The sequence below is a fragment of the Peromyscus maniculatus genome, chromosome 1 (genome assembly GCF_049852395.1).
Source record: "Peromyscus maniculatus bairdii isolate BWxNUB_F1_BW_parent chromosome 1, HU_Pman_BW_mat_3.1, whole genome shotgun sequence".
NCBI lineage: Eukaryota > Metazoa > Chordata > Mammalia > Rodentia > Cricetidae > Peromyscus > Peromyscus maniculatus.
Window position 1 is genome coordinate 78,925,460 of NC_134852.1, and position 20,394 is coordinate 78,945,853.

The 20,394-nt window shown below is 44.3% G+C and overlaps 1 protein-coding gene across 9 annotated transcripts in view; it reads left to right on the plus strand.

The window, feature by feature from the left end:
• Ttc23 (tetratricopeptide repeat domain 23) overlaps positions 1–20,394 on the plus strand; it is a 97,855-nt gene that overhangs the window by 17,577 nt on the left and 59,884 nt on the right. For all 9 annotated transcript variants that reach the window (XR_013042331.1, XM_076544761.1, XM_042277810.2 and 6 more), the window contains exons 2-5: positions 4,517–4,716; positions 14,023–14,146; positions 16,669–16,819; positions 17,012–17,137. Coding sequence is in view for 8 of the 9 variants with exons in the window: in XM_016002900.3 (XP_015858386.1) it covers positions 4,517–4,716; positions 14,023–14,146; positions 16,669–16,819; positions 17,012–17,137 (601 nt within the window). In the remaining variant the exon portion in view is untranslated. The remainder of the gene's footprint in view (positions 1–4,516; positions 4,717–14,022; positions 14,147–16,668; positions 16,820–17,011; positions 17,138–20,394) is intronic.

Genomic DNA, 20,394 nt, shown 5'->3' on the forward strand with positions numbered 1-20,394 from the left:
CGGCGGATCTTTGTGAGTTCAAGGCCAGCCTGGTCTACAGAGTGAGATCCAGGAAAGGCACAAAGCTACACAGAGAAACCCTGTCTCGAAAAAACCAAAAAAAAAAAAAAAAAGTGTGGGAAAGTACTGTCTGTGAGAAAGTCTTGGGCGTTATGCCACATCAAAGGCTTAGAAAGAACTTAAAATGCTTGTCCCTGTCTACCCATTTATTGGATTGTAGGGTCCTCCTTTTGCGGAACCTGTATTTCTGTATACCGACTCTTCATCACATCTGTCAGTAGCCCTCCTGGGGGAAGGCACAGTAACATCTGTGGCTCTGGTATGCTGCCACTGTTCGAAATCCACGCTCACCACACACCACACACCCTGCCAGCAGCTGGCCATGTATTCATCTCGTGTTCCCAATTCCAAAGGTTGCTGGATAGTCAGTCGCTTTGCTTGGGTGCTTTCTCTTCTCTGCCTTCCAAAGTCTTTGCAAACCAGCTGAATGCCCCTGCCGAAGTGGCTCCCATTTCTGCAGTCTTTTTACCTGCTGGATTTTATTTTCCATTTTCCACCTTGTACACTAGTAGGTTACGTTGCTGATAGCAGAGCCCAATAAATGTTGAGTTGATCACTAAATGAATGATGGCAGGATGAAACTCAATGTGCTGCTGAAGCAAATGACAGAATCAAATTTGACAAATCCCAGCAGAGAAAGGCTGGTTTGTATGTGTGTGTTTTTTAAGCACCTTTATTAACTGGCACAAAAGTGTAAGTTTGATAAATTTTGACAGGTGTACGCCCATAAACGACCATCATAATCCTATAATCATTCCATTACACACACACACACACACACACACACACACACACACACGCACGCGCACACACTCTCTCCCCCCTCTTTCCCTACCCGCCCTCTCCTTGCCTCTTCTCACCAACACCAACCACTCTCTGCGGTCCACTGTGAGGCACCACTGAACTGCTTCAGATCACCAGCCATTGGGTTAGACTTCCTTAAGCTGTGTAGGAATAGAGTCACACAGTGTGCATTCTTCCCCCCCTCCACACACACACCTTGGCAGAGCTCTGTTGAGATTCACTCTCACAGCACAGTCAGTCCTTTTTCATTGTTGAGTAGTGTTTTTTTCTGTACAGCTATACCAGGGTTTGTTTTGCCATTTACTAACTAGCTGTGCTGACTAGTTTTCTTGTTATTGTTGTCAACTTGACACACACTGGGGTCACCTGGGAAGAGGGAACATCAGTTGAGAAGATTCCTCCCTCAGATTGGCCTATCACATCAAGTCTATGGGCATTTTCTTAATGATTGATGTGGGAGAGCCCAAATGACTGTGGGCGGTGCTACTCCTGGGAACGTGGTCCTGAGTTGTATAAGAAAGCAGGCCAAGTAAGTGATGGAGAGCAAGCCAGTCAGCAGCACCCCTCCATGGTCTCTGTTCCCATTCTGTCTCCGGATTCCTGCTTGAGTTCCTGCCAAGACTTGCCCTAGTGATGGGCTGTGATGTTGAAGTGTAAGCCAAATAAACCCTTTCCTTCCTCAAGTTGCTTTTGATAAAACCTCATGGTGTTCATCATAACAACAGAGAAGCAAACTAATTCAGGATCTCATGTAGCAGAGGGCAGTCTTGAACTCACTTTGTAGCTGAGGCTGACCTTGAACTCCTGATCCTCCAGCCTCCACCTCTCAAGGGCTGGGTTTACAGGCGTGAACGACCACACCCAGCTTATCTTATTTTGAGTACATAGTGTTTCTTTTCTCCTGACTGCTAATGGTTTTCTTTTTCACAGTTTTGGGTTATGATGGGCCTCCATGCATTTTCTTTGTGTTTCTGTGTTTACTGCTCTTTGGACTCCAGGATCTCTGGGTTTGTACTTTTCTCCGTTTGGAAAAGTCTGGCCATGAATTGTTCACACGGGCCTCCCATCTGCTTGCCTTTGGAGACCTAAACTATCTGCATGTGGTGCCCGTTGCTGTCGCCTCGCAGCTCAGTCACTGAGTTTCCTTTCCATAGTTTCTGTTGCTGGGTCTACAAGTCGCTCTTCCCCTCTGCAGTGCTTCACCTGTCACCCACGTAGATCCTCCTAGAATGTGTTCTTCTTATTTCTAAGTTCAGTTTGAGTCTTTTGAAGAAGTTTTTCTCCGTGGAATTGTGTTCCATGGAATGCAACCACAATAAATGTTGTGATGTCTTTTTCTGTTGATTCAACATCCACATTAATTGGGTGTTGGTTTGAGTTAAATGTTCTCATCATGAGCCTTTATTTCCCGAATCTCTCCTTCATCAGGTAACTCTAAGCAATGTTGGGTCTGGGGTTAATTATTCTCTACGGCTGAGGAAAAAACACCTTTCTGAGTGCTTTACCCAATACGTCATTTTCTTGTTTAACTTCTAGGGATAGACAGTGCCAACCTGAATGGGTACTAGGCACATTCTTTTTAAAGTTACAGAAGGTTCCTTCTTACACACTGATTAACATCTTTCCCCGTATCTGAGGGGACTCCTCAGTTAATCTCAGGCCCTCTTCCTGTGCGGCATTCTCCTTCTCAGTAAACTGGCCTGTTACCTCTAGCCACATTCGTCTCCCAAGCTCTCAGTTCTCTTCCTTCTCAGGGTCCACTAGTAACTTCTTGGGTCCTTCTCCCTTGCCCTGTGTCCTAGAAACACTCAAATAATAAACTGAGGCAATTGAGGTCTTGGTTTGTTTACTTTTTTTCTTCCTTCTTCCTTCCTCCCTCCCTCCCTCCCTCCCTCCCTCCCTCCCTCCCTCCCTCCCTCTCTCTCTGTCTTTCTCTTTCTTTCTTCCTTCCTATTTCTTCCTTTCCTCCTTTTCTCTTTCTTCTTTCTTTCTTTCTTTCTTTCTTTCTTTCTTTCTTTCTTTCTTTCTTTCTTTCTCTCTTTCTTTTTTTTTTTTTTTTGAGACAAGGTTTCTCTGTATAGCCCTGGCTGTCCTGGAACTCCCTCTGTAGACCAGGCTGGCCTCAAACTCACAGAGATCCGCCTGGCTCTGCCTCCTGAGTGCTGGGATTAAAGGCGTGCGCTGCTGCTGCTGCTGCTGCTGCTGCTGCCGCCGCCGCCACCCTGCTCATTGACTTTTTTCATCTCTCAAGAATCAGTGTCTTCAGAGATTGTGGGAGTGGCCTACCAATGACTGGTCCAGCCTGAGACCTATGCATACCTCTAACACTGCCTAGAAGGCCAGGATCCAGAGGCTGCATGGCCCAGGACCCAGAGGCTAGATGGCCCAGAGACCTGGGATAGAACCAAACAGGACTGGAGAAAAAAAAAGTCAATGTAATGATGCCTAATGATAGTCCACTATACCCATAGATTGGTGCCTAGCCCAGTTGCCATCAGAGAGGCTTCATCCAGCAACTGATGGAAACAGATGCAGAGACCCACAGTCAACATTAGGCCGAGCTCAGAGAATCCTGGTGAAGGAAGGGAGGAAAGATTGTAGGAGCCAGAGGGGTCAAGGACATCACAAGAAACCCCACAGAATCAACCTGGGTTCATAGGGGCTCACAGAGACTGAACTGACAACCAGGGAGCCTGCGTGGGACTGACCTAGGCCTGCTGCAAATATGTGAGAGTTGTATAGTTTGAGGAGCAGGGGCTGTCTCCGACTCTTTTGCTGGCTTTTGGGACCCTACTCCTCATACTGGGTCGCCTTGCCCAGCCTTAATACATGGGGAGGCGCTTAGTCTTACTGCAACTTGATATGCTGTGTTTTATGCATATGCACGGGAGGCCTGCCCTTTTCTGAATAGAAACGGAGGAGGAGTGGATGGGGTCCAGGGCAGAGGGGAGATGGGGAGGGACTGGGAGGATAGGAGGGAAAAATCACTGTCTATTGCCAGATCCTGTCTTGTTTTTGTTTTTGTTTTCAAGACAGGGTTTCTCTGTGTAGCTTTGGTGCCCATCCTGGATCTTGCTCTATAGACCAGCCTGGCCTTGAACTCACAGAGATCCATTTGCCTCTGTCTCCCGAGTGCTGGAATTAAAGGCGTGTGCCTGGCCAGGGTCCTGTCTTTTAAATCTTTTTGTTTTGTAACTTTTTTGTCTGTCTAGGGTTTTGTTGTTTTTGTTTTGTTTTGTTTTGTTTTTGTTGTTGTGATTATTTTAGGCAATAAGATAAATTACTCCGTCTTATCCGTATTGAAAGATTAACCACAATCATTTGCTTTCTGCCTCAGGGTCAGTTGGAGTTCAGTTTATTCAATATGTACTCATTTCATACAGCATCCTTGTGAATTGTTTGGACTCAACGTCATTTCTGTTGGGATATCTGTGTTTTGTTTAGGGGAAATAAGCCTGAAACTTTAAAAAGAACTCAACACCAGCCACCATGCCCTTTTGAGATGGAAGGTTTTTCATTTTAAAGAAGTGATAGGCATAATGTTGGCATTTTCCTAGCTGTTAACCTAGAGTTCTAGAGAAAAAAGTATGAATTTTTAAAAGTGGCTCTGAAAACGATTGCTTAATGCCTTTCTTTTTCACCTGACGATTAGAGGACAATGTGTATGAGAACATGCAGGAATCACAGGAAGTCCCCATGTCCAGCCACCTTGACGAAGTCGTTGCTGCTGTCAGCGTCACTTCTAAAAAGAGGACCCCCAACAAGCTGCCTCAGACAGCACTGTTCCAGCCCCCTCGAGAGAAACTCCACCTGTGCGAAGAGAGAGCAAAGTCCTACTCCAACAGCCATGAGGTAAGGAACCTTGAGGTCACGCACCTGCTCCCCGAGAGTGGAGCCCGCATCACAAGCCTGAGAAGCAAGGTAGATGGGACTACGTTTCTAACCTCAAGCCTGTGAGATTCAAGAGAGCCCTTAAGAAAGAGCCTGCCTTCCGTCATGAGTGTAGGCTCTCCCATTCCTAGCTCTGTGGTTGGCATGCCAATAGCCAACGTTTACTGGCTATAATGATTGGCCTTCATTGTCAGCATGACTGGATTCCGAATCATTAGGAGAGTGGGATGGGGGCGGGTGGGTGGTGGTGGCATGTCTGTGAAGGTGTTTCCGGAAAGGAACAACCAGAAGTTAAAGGCTCTTGCTGATTGTGTGTACGTATGGTGCATCCCCATGGGCGTAGGCTCTAGGGAAATGGAAGAGGAGAAAGGAAGACATGTGCTGAGGGCCAGCATTTCCCTTTGCTTCCCGACTGCTGTGATGTGGCCACCCTCCTCCCACACTCTCCTTGTCGTGATGGACTGGGCCCTCAGAACCCCTGGGCTAAAGCAAACTCCTCATTAGTTGTTTCTATGGGGTATTTTGATCACAGTAACAGAAAGTTCAAGAATATATTGATTTTCAGTATGTGCCAGACCTACAGTGGATCACAGCACAGATTGCATGAAATTTCTGCTTCCCTGGAGCCCGTTCTGCTGCTCTTTCCTTTCTTGTTCCCTGCATCTTCCTTCCCATCCCCCCCTCACAAAGGTTACCCAGTCACTCACTCATTCTCATATGCCAGGCCCTGTCTGGCCACTCATTTATCGCACAAATATCTATTGTATGTCTAATGTCTTCCTAGTGTTGTGAAAGTGCCAGATGCACATAGGGGAAGGTCACAGGCTTAGAGGAATTTATATGTGTTTGGATTGAGATGTCAGAAAGATGGTTATCGTGACAAGTTCTAGAGCAGCTTATGAGAGACAGTTGTGTAGCTTGGTCTGTTTGGGGGGGGCCCTGGCAGTGGGATCAGGATCTATTCCTGGTGCATGAACTAGCTTTCTGGAGCCCATTACCTATGGTGGGACACCTTGCTCAACCTTGATGGAGGGGGAAGGGGCTTGGTCCTGTCACAACTGAATATATGAGGTTTTACTGACTCCCCATGGGAGACTTTACCCTTTTGGAGAAGGGGATGGAGGTGGAGATTAAGGCTGGGGGGAGTGGGAGGAGGAATGAGAGGGAGATCTGTGGTTGGTATATAAAATGAATAAAATTTTTTCTTAAATAAAAAAAAAGAGAGAGAAAAAGAATAAGAATATTCTTCCATATAACCACAGCACAGTGATTGAAATTAGGAAACTAATACTTATGTAAAAGTGTCACATAATTTGTAAAAACAACTCCCCCAGGAAAAAAAACCAGATCTATGAATAGATATGAGATATACTCAGATATACACTGAGTATAGATGCAGTATTTCTTCAGTCTCCTTCAATCTGCTGCAGTGATTACTTATATTGTTCTGTTATTAAGTGAAACTTGGGAGTCAGATATTGGGGTAAAAACCTGATTGATCAGAGAAGCAGCGAAGATGCTACCAGTGACCTCCTCTCTCTCTCTCCTTCCTCAATCCAAAAGGGGCCACAAATCTTTCTAAGCCCCTTCCTACTGCTTTCCTGTGTCTCTCTATATGTCCTGGGCCTCCAAAACCTCTATGGCTAATTCTAGTCAGCTAGCAGCTAACTCTGCTCTCTGATTCAAGGTAAACTTTATTGGCAGTCTCAGGAGTGTCAGAGTGTTATAAAAATTTCCCACAGCATTTCCCCCTTTTTGTCTAAATTTTTATTTAGGGAAGGTTTTAATTCTAACACAGTAAAACTATATACAATAAGAACAATTGTCAGGTAAGAATTGCATTCACAATGTCTAGTCCATTTGCATATCTTTTAAAGTGCAATTAGATATATATCTCTGGTATGGTGTACATACTTTAACTTCCCAAACTGTACAAACGAAACACATCCATTTGCCACATTTCATTTTGTTGGGTACCTTTTGGGTTACTTCCAGGAGGTAATGGAGTTTGGTTATACAAAGAACAAGTAGGACATTTCTTTATAGTTTCCTTGGCTTGTTACCAAGTGATAGAAAACTCTTTCTTCAAACCTTTACTGTTAATATGGTGTTTCTTAAGAAATTCTGAGGCTTCTAGCACATTTCCTACCAATAGCGGATCAATTCCATCATTACTTTGTGCTAAAGGGCCTGGTAGACCCATATGGGATCTGATGTGCGTTATACACAAGGGATGATTTCTATTTCTGATTATTTCTTGTAAATGAATAAATAACAAAGTTAATTCTGAATCATCTGGTATAAATTCAACAGTTTTGATATATAAAACAACTTTCTGCATATCAAGAGTCACTAACTATAAGAGGTTCTGGAAAATCTAATGGTACCATGAGAATAGCATATAATTCTGACTTTTGAACAGAATCATAAGGGCTTTGAGCCACTTTACTTAAATTTCCTTACTTGTAACCTGCCTTTCCTGATTTATTTGTATCAGTATAGAATGTAGGGGCTCCAGAAATTGGTGTTCCCCATACGGTGTGAGGAAAGATCCAATTAGTTCTTTTTATAAACTAAAGTCTCTTGCTTTGGGGATATTTGTTGCGAATCTCTCACAAGAAATTACTGCAAGTTCTTTGCCGATGTTCATTTTCTGCCCATAATAAGGCAATTTCAGCATTAGTAAAAGGACCACAATTTCTACTGGATCTATTCCTGTTAATTGATGAAGTCTCAATTTTCCTTCCAGAATCATTTCAGAAACCTTTTCTACATAGGTCTTTAAATTTTTACTCTGTTTGTGAGGTAAAAATATCCATCTAAAATATTATCTTCTCTCTGCATAAGAATTCCTGTAGGAGAATGAGTAGAGGGTAGTAATACCAGGATACAATCAAGCTCTGGACCACATGTGCATCCTGTAGTTTCTTTTCTACCAAAGCCAATTCTCTCTCAGACTCAGGTCATAATTTTCTTGGACTGTTTAAGTCCTTATCATTTTATAAATTTAGAAATAAATTACCTAGTTCTTGAGTAGTTAATCTGACTGTGGATCATAGCCAGTTAATATCTCCCAGCAATTTTTGAAAATCATTAATAAGAGTTCATAATTGATCTCTCCTGATTTATACTTTCTGTGGTTGAATTTTTTGTAAACCTATCTTATATCATAGGTAATTAATAGACTCTCCTCTCTGTATTTTTTTCAGGAGCAATTTGTAATCCCCAACAGAGCAATTTTTCTTTACTTCTTCAAACATTTTTTCTAAGGTATCTGCATCTGAATCAGCTAGTAAGATATCATCTATATAATGGTAAATTATAGATTGAAGAACATGTTTACAAATTATTTCCCAATAGCTATTGTACAAAATATGGACAAAAGGTGTTTAACTTCCCTTGTGGAAGAATTTTCCACTGATAACTTTTAACAGGCTGGGAATTATTATAAGTAGGCATGGCGAATGCAAATTTTTCTCTATCCTGTTCTTGTAAAAATATAGTTTAAAAAAACAGTCTTTTAAATCATTCACTATAATAGACTATCCTTTAGGTAATAAAGAAGGCAAGGGAATTCTAGCTGTAAAGAGTCCATTGTCTGGATCACTATATTAATGGCTCTTAGATCTGTTACTATTCTCCATTTTCCAGATTTCTTTTTAATGGCAAATATAGGAGAATTTCGAGGACTGGTCAATTCTTCAATATGTTGAACATTTAGCTGCTCCTGTACCAGCTGTTCTAAGGCCTGGAATCTTTCTGATATCAGAGGCCACTGTTCCACCCAGACAGGTTTGTCAGTTGCCCATTTTAAAGATAGGGATGTTGGTACCTTTGAAAGCTCAGCAGCTGCTGTGCCTTGTTTATGTCCAGCCTGAACGGTTGGTGACTGTTCTTGATAATACCTTTGACTATTTCTCTCAGCGCATATGTTAGTTTATACTTTGTTTCTGAAATTGGAGGAATATTAATCTGGGTTTTTCCGTTGTTGAAACAAATCACATCCCCATAAATTCATAGCTATGTTAGCCACATGTGGCTTTAATTTCCCAACCTGTCTTTCTGGACCTTTACACTCAAACCACCTTGTATTTTGTTTTACCTGAGATAAAATTCCAACCCCTGGGCTGGAGAGATGGCTCAGAGGTTAAGAGCACTGACTGCTCTTCCAGAGGTCCTGAGTTCAATTCCCAGCAACCACATGGTGGCTCACAACCATCTGTAATGAGATCTGGTGCCCTCTTCTGGACTGCAGGCATACATGCTGTATACATAATAAATAAATAAATCTTTAAAAAAAAAAAAAAAAAATTCCAATCCCTACCTCCTGAAGAGGCCAATCCAGATGCCATGATTTTGGTGAAATGGTTACATCCACAGCTATGTCTAGTAAACCTTCTATTACAATGCCATTTATTTGTATTTTCACTTTCTGTCTTTGATCATTTATAGAAGTTTGCCAAGACACTTGATTTATGGTTTCTCCTGAAAATTTTGTATTATCTAACTGAAGCTGTTTTGTCATCTGGAGCAGTATGGTTTTAAACAATAGATATTAAGTCTTTTAATTGCTCTGTGGATGAGTTTGCCAATGCTGACAGGGAATGATTGAACCAAATTTGATATTGGGGCCTGCAAGAGGCACCCTAAATTGTTTGCCAATGGCAAAGGGGTTACCCTGTCTGTCCTATGTTGATCTGCATTCATTAGTCCAATGTCAGCCTTTGCTACATCTTCTACATATTCTAGAAGGCAGGGGCCTTCTATTTGGGTTATCTCTAGAAAAAACATTTCCAGGAATATCTTGCCTACAATCCCTTTTCAGATAACTGGTTTTTTTTTAACCACAATTAAAACATATGACCTTTTGATTTTTCTTAAAATTTTTAGAAATCACTTCTTCTATCCAAGTATTATCCTAAGTGTGAAATTCAATATCAGCTGTATTTTGGATCCATTCATCTATGGGTGCTGATCTTGCCTTTAAATGCTTAATCATACTTTTGCATTCTGAATTAGCCTTTCTAAAAGCCAAAGATTCAATTAATATTTCTCTAGCTTCAGGGTCTGATAGCATTCTATTTACAGCTGAAGTCAATCTTTCTTAAAAAAAAAAAAAATGGTGAAGGCTTCTTTTGGACCTTGTATAATTTTAGTAAATGACCCAGTTCTTTTTCCTGATTCTTCAACCCTGTCTCAAGCATTCAAAGCTGCTGTACCCTATAGGGCCAAGGTGTGACCATCAAATCTAAACTGTCTTTGCAAATCAGCATACTGTCCTTCACAGAGAAGCTGATCTTGGGAAATTTCCATAGCTCTACCCCTACTTCATCGTTCTATGTCCCTAGCTTCCTCTCTCCACCATGTTTTCCACTGTAACTGAGGACCAGCTTCCAATACAGCTGTAGCTATATCTTTCCAGTCGTATAGAATAATTTTGTTCTGAGTTGCCCATGAATTTAACATCTACTTCACAAAGGGTGAGGGCATACCATATGAAATGACTTTGTCCTTAAATCTCTTCAAATCTAACATGTCTATAGGATGCCAGTTGACTTCTGCATAGCTTTGGGGTACCTATCATCTGGTGGTCATTCTTGTATGGTAACTGGATAAATTAAAGTTGGTTTTCTAATAACCTTGGACCACTCTGCTTCAGTTTCATAATGCAGTGGTGAGGTAGGTTCTGCTCTAAATTCTTCTGTCTGTGTGTGAATATTTTTTCTTAGTTTCATTAGTAGGTCTTTCTAAGGATTGTTTCTTATCAATCAATTTTTCATATCTGGCACTGATATCAAACCACTTTTTAAGGGTAAAACATGAATTACCAAACTGATAAAAATTATAGTTGACATATGTCAATATCAGCTAAGTTGATTATCCCTTTATTTAATTTTTCCATTTCCAAACCATCTCCATTGTGGAACCATACAGAGACCTAACTCCCTGCATCATAGTATTAATCCCCATTCTTAATGTGAGGAAAAGCTTTTTTTAAAAAAAACTAATTCCCACCCACCCACCCCCAACTTAAGAATTCCCAGGTGTCAATGGAGTATTACTCAGCTATAAAAAACAATGACATCATGAAATTTTCAGGCAAATGGATGGAACTAGAAAAAATCATCCTGAGTGAGGTAACCTAGACCCAGAAAGACAAACTGGGTATGTTCTCACTCATAAGTGGATATTAGCTGTTAAGTAAAGGACAACCAGGCTACAATCCACAGCCCCAGAGAGGCTAGGTAACAAGGAGGGCCCAAAGAAGGATGCATGGATTTCCATGGGAAGGGGAAATAGAAGAGATCTCCCAGGTAAACTGGGGGCAGGGGTGGGGGTGAAAGGGTAATGGGAACGTGAGGGATCAGGTTGGGCAGGTTGGGGGCAGGATGGAGGGGGAGAGTAATGAAAGAGATGTCTTGATGAGGGACCCATTTCGGGGTTAGGGAGAAGCCTGGTGCCAGGGAAACTCCCAGGAATCCACAAGGATGGCCCCAGCTAAAACTCCTAGCAGTAGTGAAGAGGGTGGCTGAACTGATCATTTCCTATATTCAGATTGGTGAACAGAGAGCCTCATCTGATGGAAGCAGATGCAGAGATCCACAGCCAAACACTGAGATGAGCTCCAGAAATCCAGTTGAAGAGAGGGAGGAGAGGTTGAATGACCAAGGGGATGTTAAGATCATGATAGGGGAACCCACAGAGACAGCTTACCTTAGCTCATGGTAGCTCACAGAATCTAGATCGACAGCTAGGGAGCCTGCATGGGACTGACCTAGGTCCTCTGCATGTGTGTGACACTTGTGTAGCTTGGTCTGTTTGTAAGGCCCCTAGCAGTGGGATCAGGACCTGTCCCTGGCACTTGAGCTGGCTTTTGGGAACCTATTCCCCATGCTGGGTTGCCTCACCCAGCCTTGATGCAGGGGGAGGAGCTTGGTCCTGCCTGACTTGATGTGCTGTGCTTTATTGACTCCCATCAGAGGCCTGTCCCTCTCTGACCTGAGACTGTGGATTCTGGAGGGGGGGGGAGTGGTAGAGAGGAGGCAGGAAGGGAGAGAGAATGGGAGGAGAGGAGAGAGGGGAAAGTACAATCGGGACGTAAAATAAATAAAAATGTCTAATTTTAAAAAAGAAACAAAGTAAATAAAAATGAAGAAGAAATAGAAGAAGAAGGAATAGAAGAAGAAATGGAGTAAGAGGAAGAAGAAGAAATAGAAGAAGGAGGAGAAGAGGAGGAGGAGGAGGAGGAGGAGGAGGAGGAGGAGGAGAATTCCCAGGTGTCTTACCAGATCTACAGACGACACAGTGAAGGCAAAGCTCTGTGAGGGCAGCCATCTGCAATGGCAGTGCTTGACTTGGCGGGGCTGAGAGGGGGTGCCCAGGCGGCAGGCTAGCAGAGGGTGCTGGGGTCGCTGTGGGCTGCTGCTGCACTGCACGGGTTTACTTTGTTTATGTCATTTGTGTGTGTGTGTGTGTGTGTGTGTGTGTGTGTGTGTGTGTGTGTGTGTGTCCTTGGAGAGAAGAAGAGGGCATTGGATTTCCTGGAGCTGGAGTTTCTGGCAGTTGTGAGCCATTCAGCCTGAGTGGTCTATGAGCCATATAGGTCCTGTGTAAGAGCAAGAAGCACTCTTAACCACTGGGCCATCTCCCTAACCCCAAGGGCATCATTTTATTAAAATCCCCCTAAAAGGCCGTATCTCCAAATACAGCTGCATTCTGGTATGTAGGAAGTTAGGACTTTGTGTGTGTGTGTGGGGGGGGGGGTTGAGACAGGGTTTCTCTGTGTAGCTTTGAGCCTTTCCTGGAACTCACTTGGTAGCCCAGGCCGGCCTGGTCTACACAACGAGTTCCAGGATAGCCAGGGCTGTATAGAAAACCCTTTCTTGAAAAACAAAATAAAACAAAAAGGACCTTGGATGGAGCAGAGTTTAGTCCTGCCTCTTTTCCTCCGTAGTGGGTTGGCCAGGCTTCAGTGAAACACAGGTTTGGAGAGAAGGAGACACAGGCCTCATCTCCTTGGGCAGTGTGAAACGGGATCCTAGAGCTCCGCCTGAAGACATCTAGGCTTACTGCGAATGTGTTGTTGCGCGCGAAGACCTGGCACTGGAAAACTGTGGCTTCCTCCTTGTACTGACCCTGACTGCACATGTGCTCCTCACTACTCAAGGCCAGCCTGGGCTACGTATCCAGGTTAAAGGCCAGCTTGAGACAGGTATAAGTCCCAGGGTCCAGAAAGGAAACAAAACAAAGCTACTTTCTCCTCTGGCTTACTGCCTGCCTGTCGGGCTCACCGCCTGCCTGTCGGGCTCACCGCCTGTGGTCGGGCTCACCGCCTGTGGTCGGGCTCACCGCCTGTGGTCGGGCTCACCGCCTGTGGTCGGGCTCACCGCCTGCCTGTCGGGCTCACCGCCTGTCGTCGGACTCACCGCCTGTCGTCGGGCTCACCGCCTGTAGTCGGACTTACCGCCTGTCGTCGGGCTCACCTCCTGTCCGGCTCACCGCCTGTCGGGCTCACCGCCTGCCTGTCGGGCTCACCTCCTGTCCGGCTCACCGCCTGTCGGGCTTACTGACTTCACGCTCTTTGCTGATGTCATAGGAGACGGTCTGAGTCATGCCTGCATTTCTGTGGCAAAAGCAACTTAAAGGGAAGATGTTTGTGTGGGTCACAAGTCGAGGGTGCACGCCATTATGGCAGCAGGAGCAGTTGGTCATGTTGCATGCAGTCAGGAAGAGAAGCGAAATGAGAGGTGAAGGCTGGTGTTCAGCTTGCCTTATCTTTTTTTATTCAGTCTAGAATCTCAACCCATGAAATAGTGATGCCCACTCCAGAAGACCCAGAGCTGTGTCTCCTAGGCGATTCCAGATCCTGTCAAAGTGACAGTATTAGTCATCACAGCTGCAAAGGAGTTTTAGGTGGAGAGCTAGGTCCACTTTCACTTGCACCTACAGGAGCTAATTACTGAAGGGTCTCTGGAACACCTGGGAGGTGATAAAATAAATGTCTGTTCTACCTGCCTGGCTTTTCTTCATCCCACCATATTTTCCACCATTAAATTGTATTTACTTCTTAAATGAATTGTTGTTGACTTCATCTAACCAGATGAGCACTCCACCACCCCAAACAGATCATTTTTGATTCTCTGACACATCACAAGTGCGTAGCACATAGTAAACATTATTTATCAGGTGGGTGTACTCACAAGTAGGCCTTGTGACTCTTAAGTGCTAAGCTGTCTGTGTGGTAAACTCCTTTTCTTTTTCTGACAGTACAAACAGGCCATCCAGGAGCTTGTGCGCTGTGTGGCATTGACAAGAATTTGCTATGGTGACTCACACTGGAAACTAGCAGAAGCCTACATTAATCTGGCTCAAGGCTACCTCCAGCTGAAAGGTGAGCGTCTCTCAGGCCAGTGAGGATCAGCTCATCAGCTGACGGGTTTATCTTCCTCCTGTCCCAAACTGATTCACACCAGAGGGGTCAGGTCTTCATGGCTCTCCTTTCCAAGTACTAAGCGGGAATTTCCTTTTAGGAGGAATCATTAAGGTGTATAACATACACACAGGTATCAACAGGAAGAAAGGAAGATTGTAACGGGGTTTTTGTAGTCTTGAAATTAGAGTTCTTGAAGGATCCGAAGGTGTCAGAAGAAAAGCCAAGACATGGAGTGGAGGCTTTGACTGGACTTGTTCTTGAGAGGTGGGAGGCAGGGGGCTGAAAGAGAGAGTCACTCCTGAGAATCAGTAGCCAAAGACCCAAGCTGGCATTAGCTTGGGCAGCTTGAAAAGCTAAGGTGAAACTTGCTTTAGACAGCCACAGCTGGTCTCCCAACTATGTGGCCAGGATCCAGCGTATTCTTTTCATATCATTTGGCTCTGTTTGTCTTGGCGTTAGCTCCATCTTAGCCAAGCTTTGCCCGTAGTCTACCAGCAACTTTAGGTTTCTTTACTAAGCATGACCAAGAAAAAAAGACTTTCCCACTCACCGAAACATCTCAGTGTTTTGGAGGCCCCCCATTTAGACCACGTTGGATTATATACTGAAATGAAGGCATATTCTGAGAGGTCAGACCTGGTTTTTGCTTCTCCTGTGTTCTGGGAAAGAAGCTGGTTTGGGCCAGCTTCAGATGCGCAGGAGTTGAGCATCCTAAGAGGAAGATAGAATGTGGGGATGGACACAGGAAGGTAGATAAGATACTCATCACGGGGTGTGTTCGACTTGCTGACTCTGCTGGCCCACACAAGGTGTACCCCAGCACCCCTCTACACTCAGTTTATCAGCTGAGAGCAGTGACAGGATGTCGGCACACAGACTTCCCAGGGTCCAGTGAGTGGCCTCACAACTGGAAAGTACCACAAGACCAGCCCATTCTCACCTGTTAGTCAGAGGCCGTCAGAGCCAGAGGGAGCATTGAAGATCATCTCATTACCACCTCCTCTAGATCCAGAGAAAATGCATCGGAGTTGAAACAGCTTGCTGCAAAAATCACATTGTTAATAAGCAGCTGACCTGAGACTCAGACCTGGGAATCACGTACCAGTACCAGTGTCCTGCCGTCTGGGAGTTCAAATCCTCCCTTCCTTCTGCAGCCCACTCACTTCTGCATGGATCTCTCTGAGTCTGTCTTCACTATTCAGCAAGGTCTCACTGAGGGTCAGCCACCATGCTAATTGTCTTATAAAACCTATTCAGACTTCGAATTTTCTACCTGTGGAGGGTCGGGTACTCTTGTTTCTCCTCTTCACGGTCAAGGCAGCTGAGGCCAGTGTCATAGTGAAGGATGGAGCAGAGGATTCAGGCTCGGAAGTCTCACTGCAGAGTCTCTGTTCTTGAAACTGAACCTGTGCTATCTCCATAAGTTCAAGTTCTAAGGAAGGGACCCCCCTGGAATCCTAGACCATTACTATAGGTAGATCATAGAGACAATTAACAGTGATAAATTCCTGACAGCCAAGTTAAAGCTGTGCCTTTAAAATATAGGACACATAGAATTCGGAAAGAGTTCCTACACCAAGAACATAGGCTTGCTTCTCTCCATTAGGATGTATATTGTTTCTGTTTTATAGACACAGGAATGGAATTAACTTCGTATTTTGACAGCTTTTACAGAGAACTGAGATATGATTAGATGCAATTCAGAACATAGGGCTGGAGATATATGAATATGAGTGGAAGGTGGTGTCAGCGTGGGGGCGGAAGGTGGGAGTGTGTGGGGAGGGTAAAGGAACAGACTCCCAGGCTGGTATTCCTCAGTATCACCCCCCCACACACACACACACAGATTAATCAGCCCCTAGAAGAACACTAGAACACATGGGGAAATCAGTAATAACATTTATTACTCTGTCTCTTGTTCCTCTGTGGCTGCACAGGAACAAGAGATTACAGCACAGTCATCTATTACCTCCTTGGGGTTGTGTTTATAAGTATTTATAGCCACTGTATTTGTGTTATGCTAAAAGAACGCTTTAATATTATGCTTGTAAATGGATGAGCAGAAGACTCAGAATTTTTAGTATTTCATTTAGATTGCTGTCACTCAGCCAGGATCACAATTCCTGAATATCTTGCTTCCTACCCAGAATGCTACAGTCCTTGCATTCCATTTGTGTTTTGGTAATTATTTATATTTTACATCTGATGCTGGTGATGTGTCAAAGCTGCTCAGTTCCAGCACATTGTGCTTATTTGATTTCTCCAAAGGCCATTTTGGGAAATGTTTTTCCTCTTGAATACTTGGTATCCAAACGATTCTTTGGTTGTTCCAGTCAGGTACTAGTTCCTGCTTCCCAGATCTATGTCCGTGTGCTGCTGGACACCATGCGGTGATCTCCAGATCTCCTGGCTGTGGAGAATCATGTTCCTGTCCAGCCGAGATGAAAGAGACACCGACCCTTCTCTGTCTCTGTCCACAGGGCTGTCACTACAAGCAAAGCAACATGCCGAAAAAGCCAAAGAAATCCTGGCCAGCTCCATTGAGAATCCCTATCACGACAATACAGCCATCTTCAAGTGTTCCATAGAGCTTTTCTATACCATGGGCAGAGCCCTGCTCGCCCTTCAGAAGTATCCTTTGGTTTCTAATCTTCACAAACAGAAAGCACCCTTGCTGTGATTCTTATAGCTGATTCTCCAAGACAGGGAAAAAGTTGCTAGGCGATTCGGGGATAATAGGAAGGAGTGTATGCACAGGGAAAGTCCAGGATATGGGGCTCCAGAACCTGGGGACCAGAGGGACTTTTCCTGAACGTATTTCAGATTTAAAGAAGCCTCCGAGAACTTGATAAAAGCTGAGAAACTTTCCAAGGAGATGCTGCAGTGTGGGAACATTATAAAGGAGGAGTGGGTAGAAATCCAAGCGCGGATCAAGTTGTCCTTTGCACAGTAAGTTAAGTTCCTTGCAGCTATGAGCTTGTCTGCAGGATGACTGGAGGCTCTGAGGCTCTGTCCGTGGCTCCTCCCAAGGCCATCGTGCAGCAAAGAAGAGCCACACTGTCATGTCAGAGCAGCCCCAACCAAGACAGGCGCCAGTGACACTTGTCACCTGATGTGGAGTATATGCATGCCACCCCCCCATGTCCCCTGACTTACTTCCTGCCTGCTCTGACCATCCCTGCTGCCCCTTCATCCCCCTCCCCCCCCCAGCATTGTTACCATTTATCTCGGGAAGCTTCGCTGATACAGAGGTGTTTTTCTGAGGTTCTGCCCGCCTCCCCATGGGACTGCCAGGTTACAGGATAGCGGTACACTGCCAGTTCCTCTAGGCACTGACCCATCCCTCTGCCCAGCTACACAGCCTCCTGCAGGATGGATGGGGTCCTGTCTGGTTACAGCCCCGACAATGTTTGGCACCGTAACTCTTTCTAACTTGCTGCCTTGAAGTGTGTACCATGCTACCCAATTATTTTTAAATTCTATTTACTTTCCTTATTGAATTAATGAGTTTGAATATCTCCATATGCCTGAGAGCCATTTGGGATTCTCTTTCCACAAAAAGCCTGTTAAGGTCTATCTTATTTTTCTTTTGGATTTCTCTGTGCTTTTCATACTAATAATCAAGATTTTCATGTATGTTATACATGTGAATTATGTTGCATGTGTTTTATTATATCTGTTGCTCTTTTTTTTTGTCTATGGTGTTCTTCATAATATAGAAATTCTTCATTTTATTAGAGTCATATCCACTCATTTTTTTTTCCTTTTTGATTTATCCCTTTGGATTTTGCCTAGAAAATATTTCCCATCTGACTCTCAATGAGTCTCCATAATTCCCCTCTACCTCATATGTTTTAAGATAAAAAGAAAATGTGTGTATATGTGTGGGTCTGTGCACATGAGTGCAGTGCCTGAGGAGGCCAGAAGGGGGCGTCAGATCCCTGGTACTGAAGTTAAGGTGATTGTGATTACCTGATATGGGTGCTGGAAACCCAACCGGGGTCCTCTGCAGGAGCACTACCTGCTGTTAGACTGCCGAGCATCTCTCCAGCCTCTACCTCACGTTTTAACGGTGGTGTCACTCACTGTGTTCTTAGTATTGCGTATCTCTGTTTAGAAACTTCGCTTTGGATAATCCAGAGACCATCCAAATGAGGGGTTTTAGTCTGCAGATGTACTGTTTTCCCCAGCGATCCCAGTGTGAACTGCTTTTCTGGCTGTGGCATTTATGGGTAGAAGCATGTCTGCTCAGAAGCACCTCTGAGATTGATTCTTTTGTGAGGCCCTCCATCCACCCTCAGCCCTTATGAATGTTCCCATGGCACAGAAGAAACTGCATTCTTTATTTTGTGTGTGTGTGTGTTTGGTGACCTAATGAGTCTGTATAATGTTGAGTATATTAGTTTCTGATATTCAAATGTACATCTTAACACACACACACACACACACACATGTGCGTGCGTGCACGCACACACACATATATACATATACATATATATGTGTGTATGCATGTGTGTGTGTGTGTGTGTGTGTGTGTGTGTGTGTGTATTTGTTTTTCGAGACAGGATTTCTCTGTGTTGCCCTGGCTGTCCTAGAATTAGCTTTGTAGACCAGGCTGGCCTTGAACTCAGAGATGTCCCCTGCCTCTGCCTTCCGAGTGCTGAGATTAAAGACATGAGCTACCACTCCCAGCACATCTTAAATTTTTTTTTCAAATTGCTATATTAGTGTTTAGATGAATGCATTTAAACCCCAGACTGTAATCAGCATTCTGTCTACCCCTGTGGTTTGCCGGTGATACACGTTCTCAGGTGGCTTTGCTGAAGGGGAGGAGAGCCCGCAGCAGCGTCTCGGTCATCAGCCATCTTTCCATCACATCATGTCTCTTGTTTGTCTCTGTTCTAGTTTTGTTTGCGTTGCTGTGATGAAGTACCTGGACCACAAGCAACAAGGGTCAGGGGTGGGGCTTATTCGGCTTACCGTTCAGTACAGGTTATAGTCTGTCAGGGTGGAAGTCAAGGCAGAAACTCAAAACATCACCCCAGGGTCGAGAGCAGAGGGGTGAAGGTAGACCAGGAGCCCAGAACACGCTGTTCAGTTTCATCAGTCATCAGGGAAATGGGAGCTAAAATAGTCAGAGAACGCCATGCTCACACTAAAAGGCCTAACTAAACCTTTTGAAAAGATTGATCGTGCCAAGTGTTGGCACGGGTGTGGTACTCCCTCATACCTGCTTGGGTGTAGTAGATAGAACTTGTTTAGAAAACTGTTTGGCATTATCTCCTAAATCTGAACATCTTCACACTCTTTGGCCCAGCAGTATCACCTGTAATATATGCTCAGCAGAAATCTTTGCGTATTTGTCCACCAAAATACACATCCAAGTATGTTCTCAGCCTCAGTATTCAATAGCCATGAACTAGGAACAGCCCAAATCTCCTCAAAAGGAAGCTAGAGATCTGTGATCTGTTTGTATAAAAAGGCAATTGTCAAGCCGCTCATTACATAATGTCGTGAATGACTCTCACAAACACAGTATTCAGTGAAAGAAACCAGACCCCAAATATTCAGACTGGTTCCATTCATAGGACTGACGGGGAAAGCCATTTGTTGGTGATCAGAGGGCTAACCCACACAGAATCTCTGCCTGCTCAGAATGAGACGCGTTTTTATCCCATTGTGCAGGAGGTATACAAAGAGGAGGCCCCACATCTGATATTGGTTGCATCTGTTGAGACCTGATTAATGCGTCAGTTCTTAGTGTTGAGCACTGTTGCTACAAAACACTCAAGTATCCTCTGCCAGAATCTGGCGCCACCTTAGGAGTGCTTGCCAAAGCGCAATACCAAATGTAGACAGCAGGTGGCGAGCTTTGTCCACATCTGTGTCGAATCACCCTCAAGAATGTAAAGACCCCGTTGAACTCTTTGGAGATCCCTTTGGTTATAATAGAGTCGTTTCCAATGTAGCCACGTCCTTCCTTTCTGATTCTTCACCCTGGCATTTTCCACAGAACTTGTGTGTTTAAAATGCATGATTTTCATTTAATCTCTTCGCTCTGTGTTCTCATGGAAATAGGAATATTTTGTCCAAACGGACTTGCTTTAGAAAGAAACAAGGCTTTGGCTTTGGATGCGTCTGTAGTTACACTTGAACTGTGTGGCATTTTCTTTCACGAGTCTTGGGAATGGAAGGCCAGGGGAAGG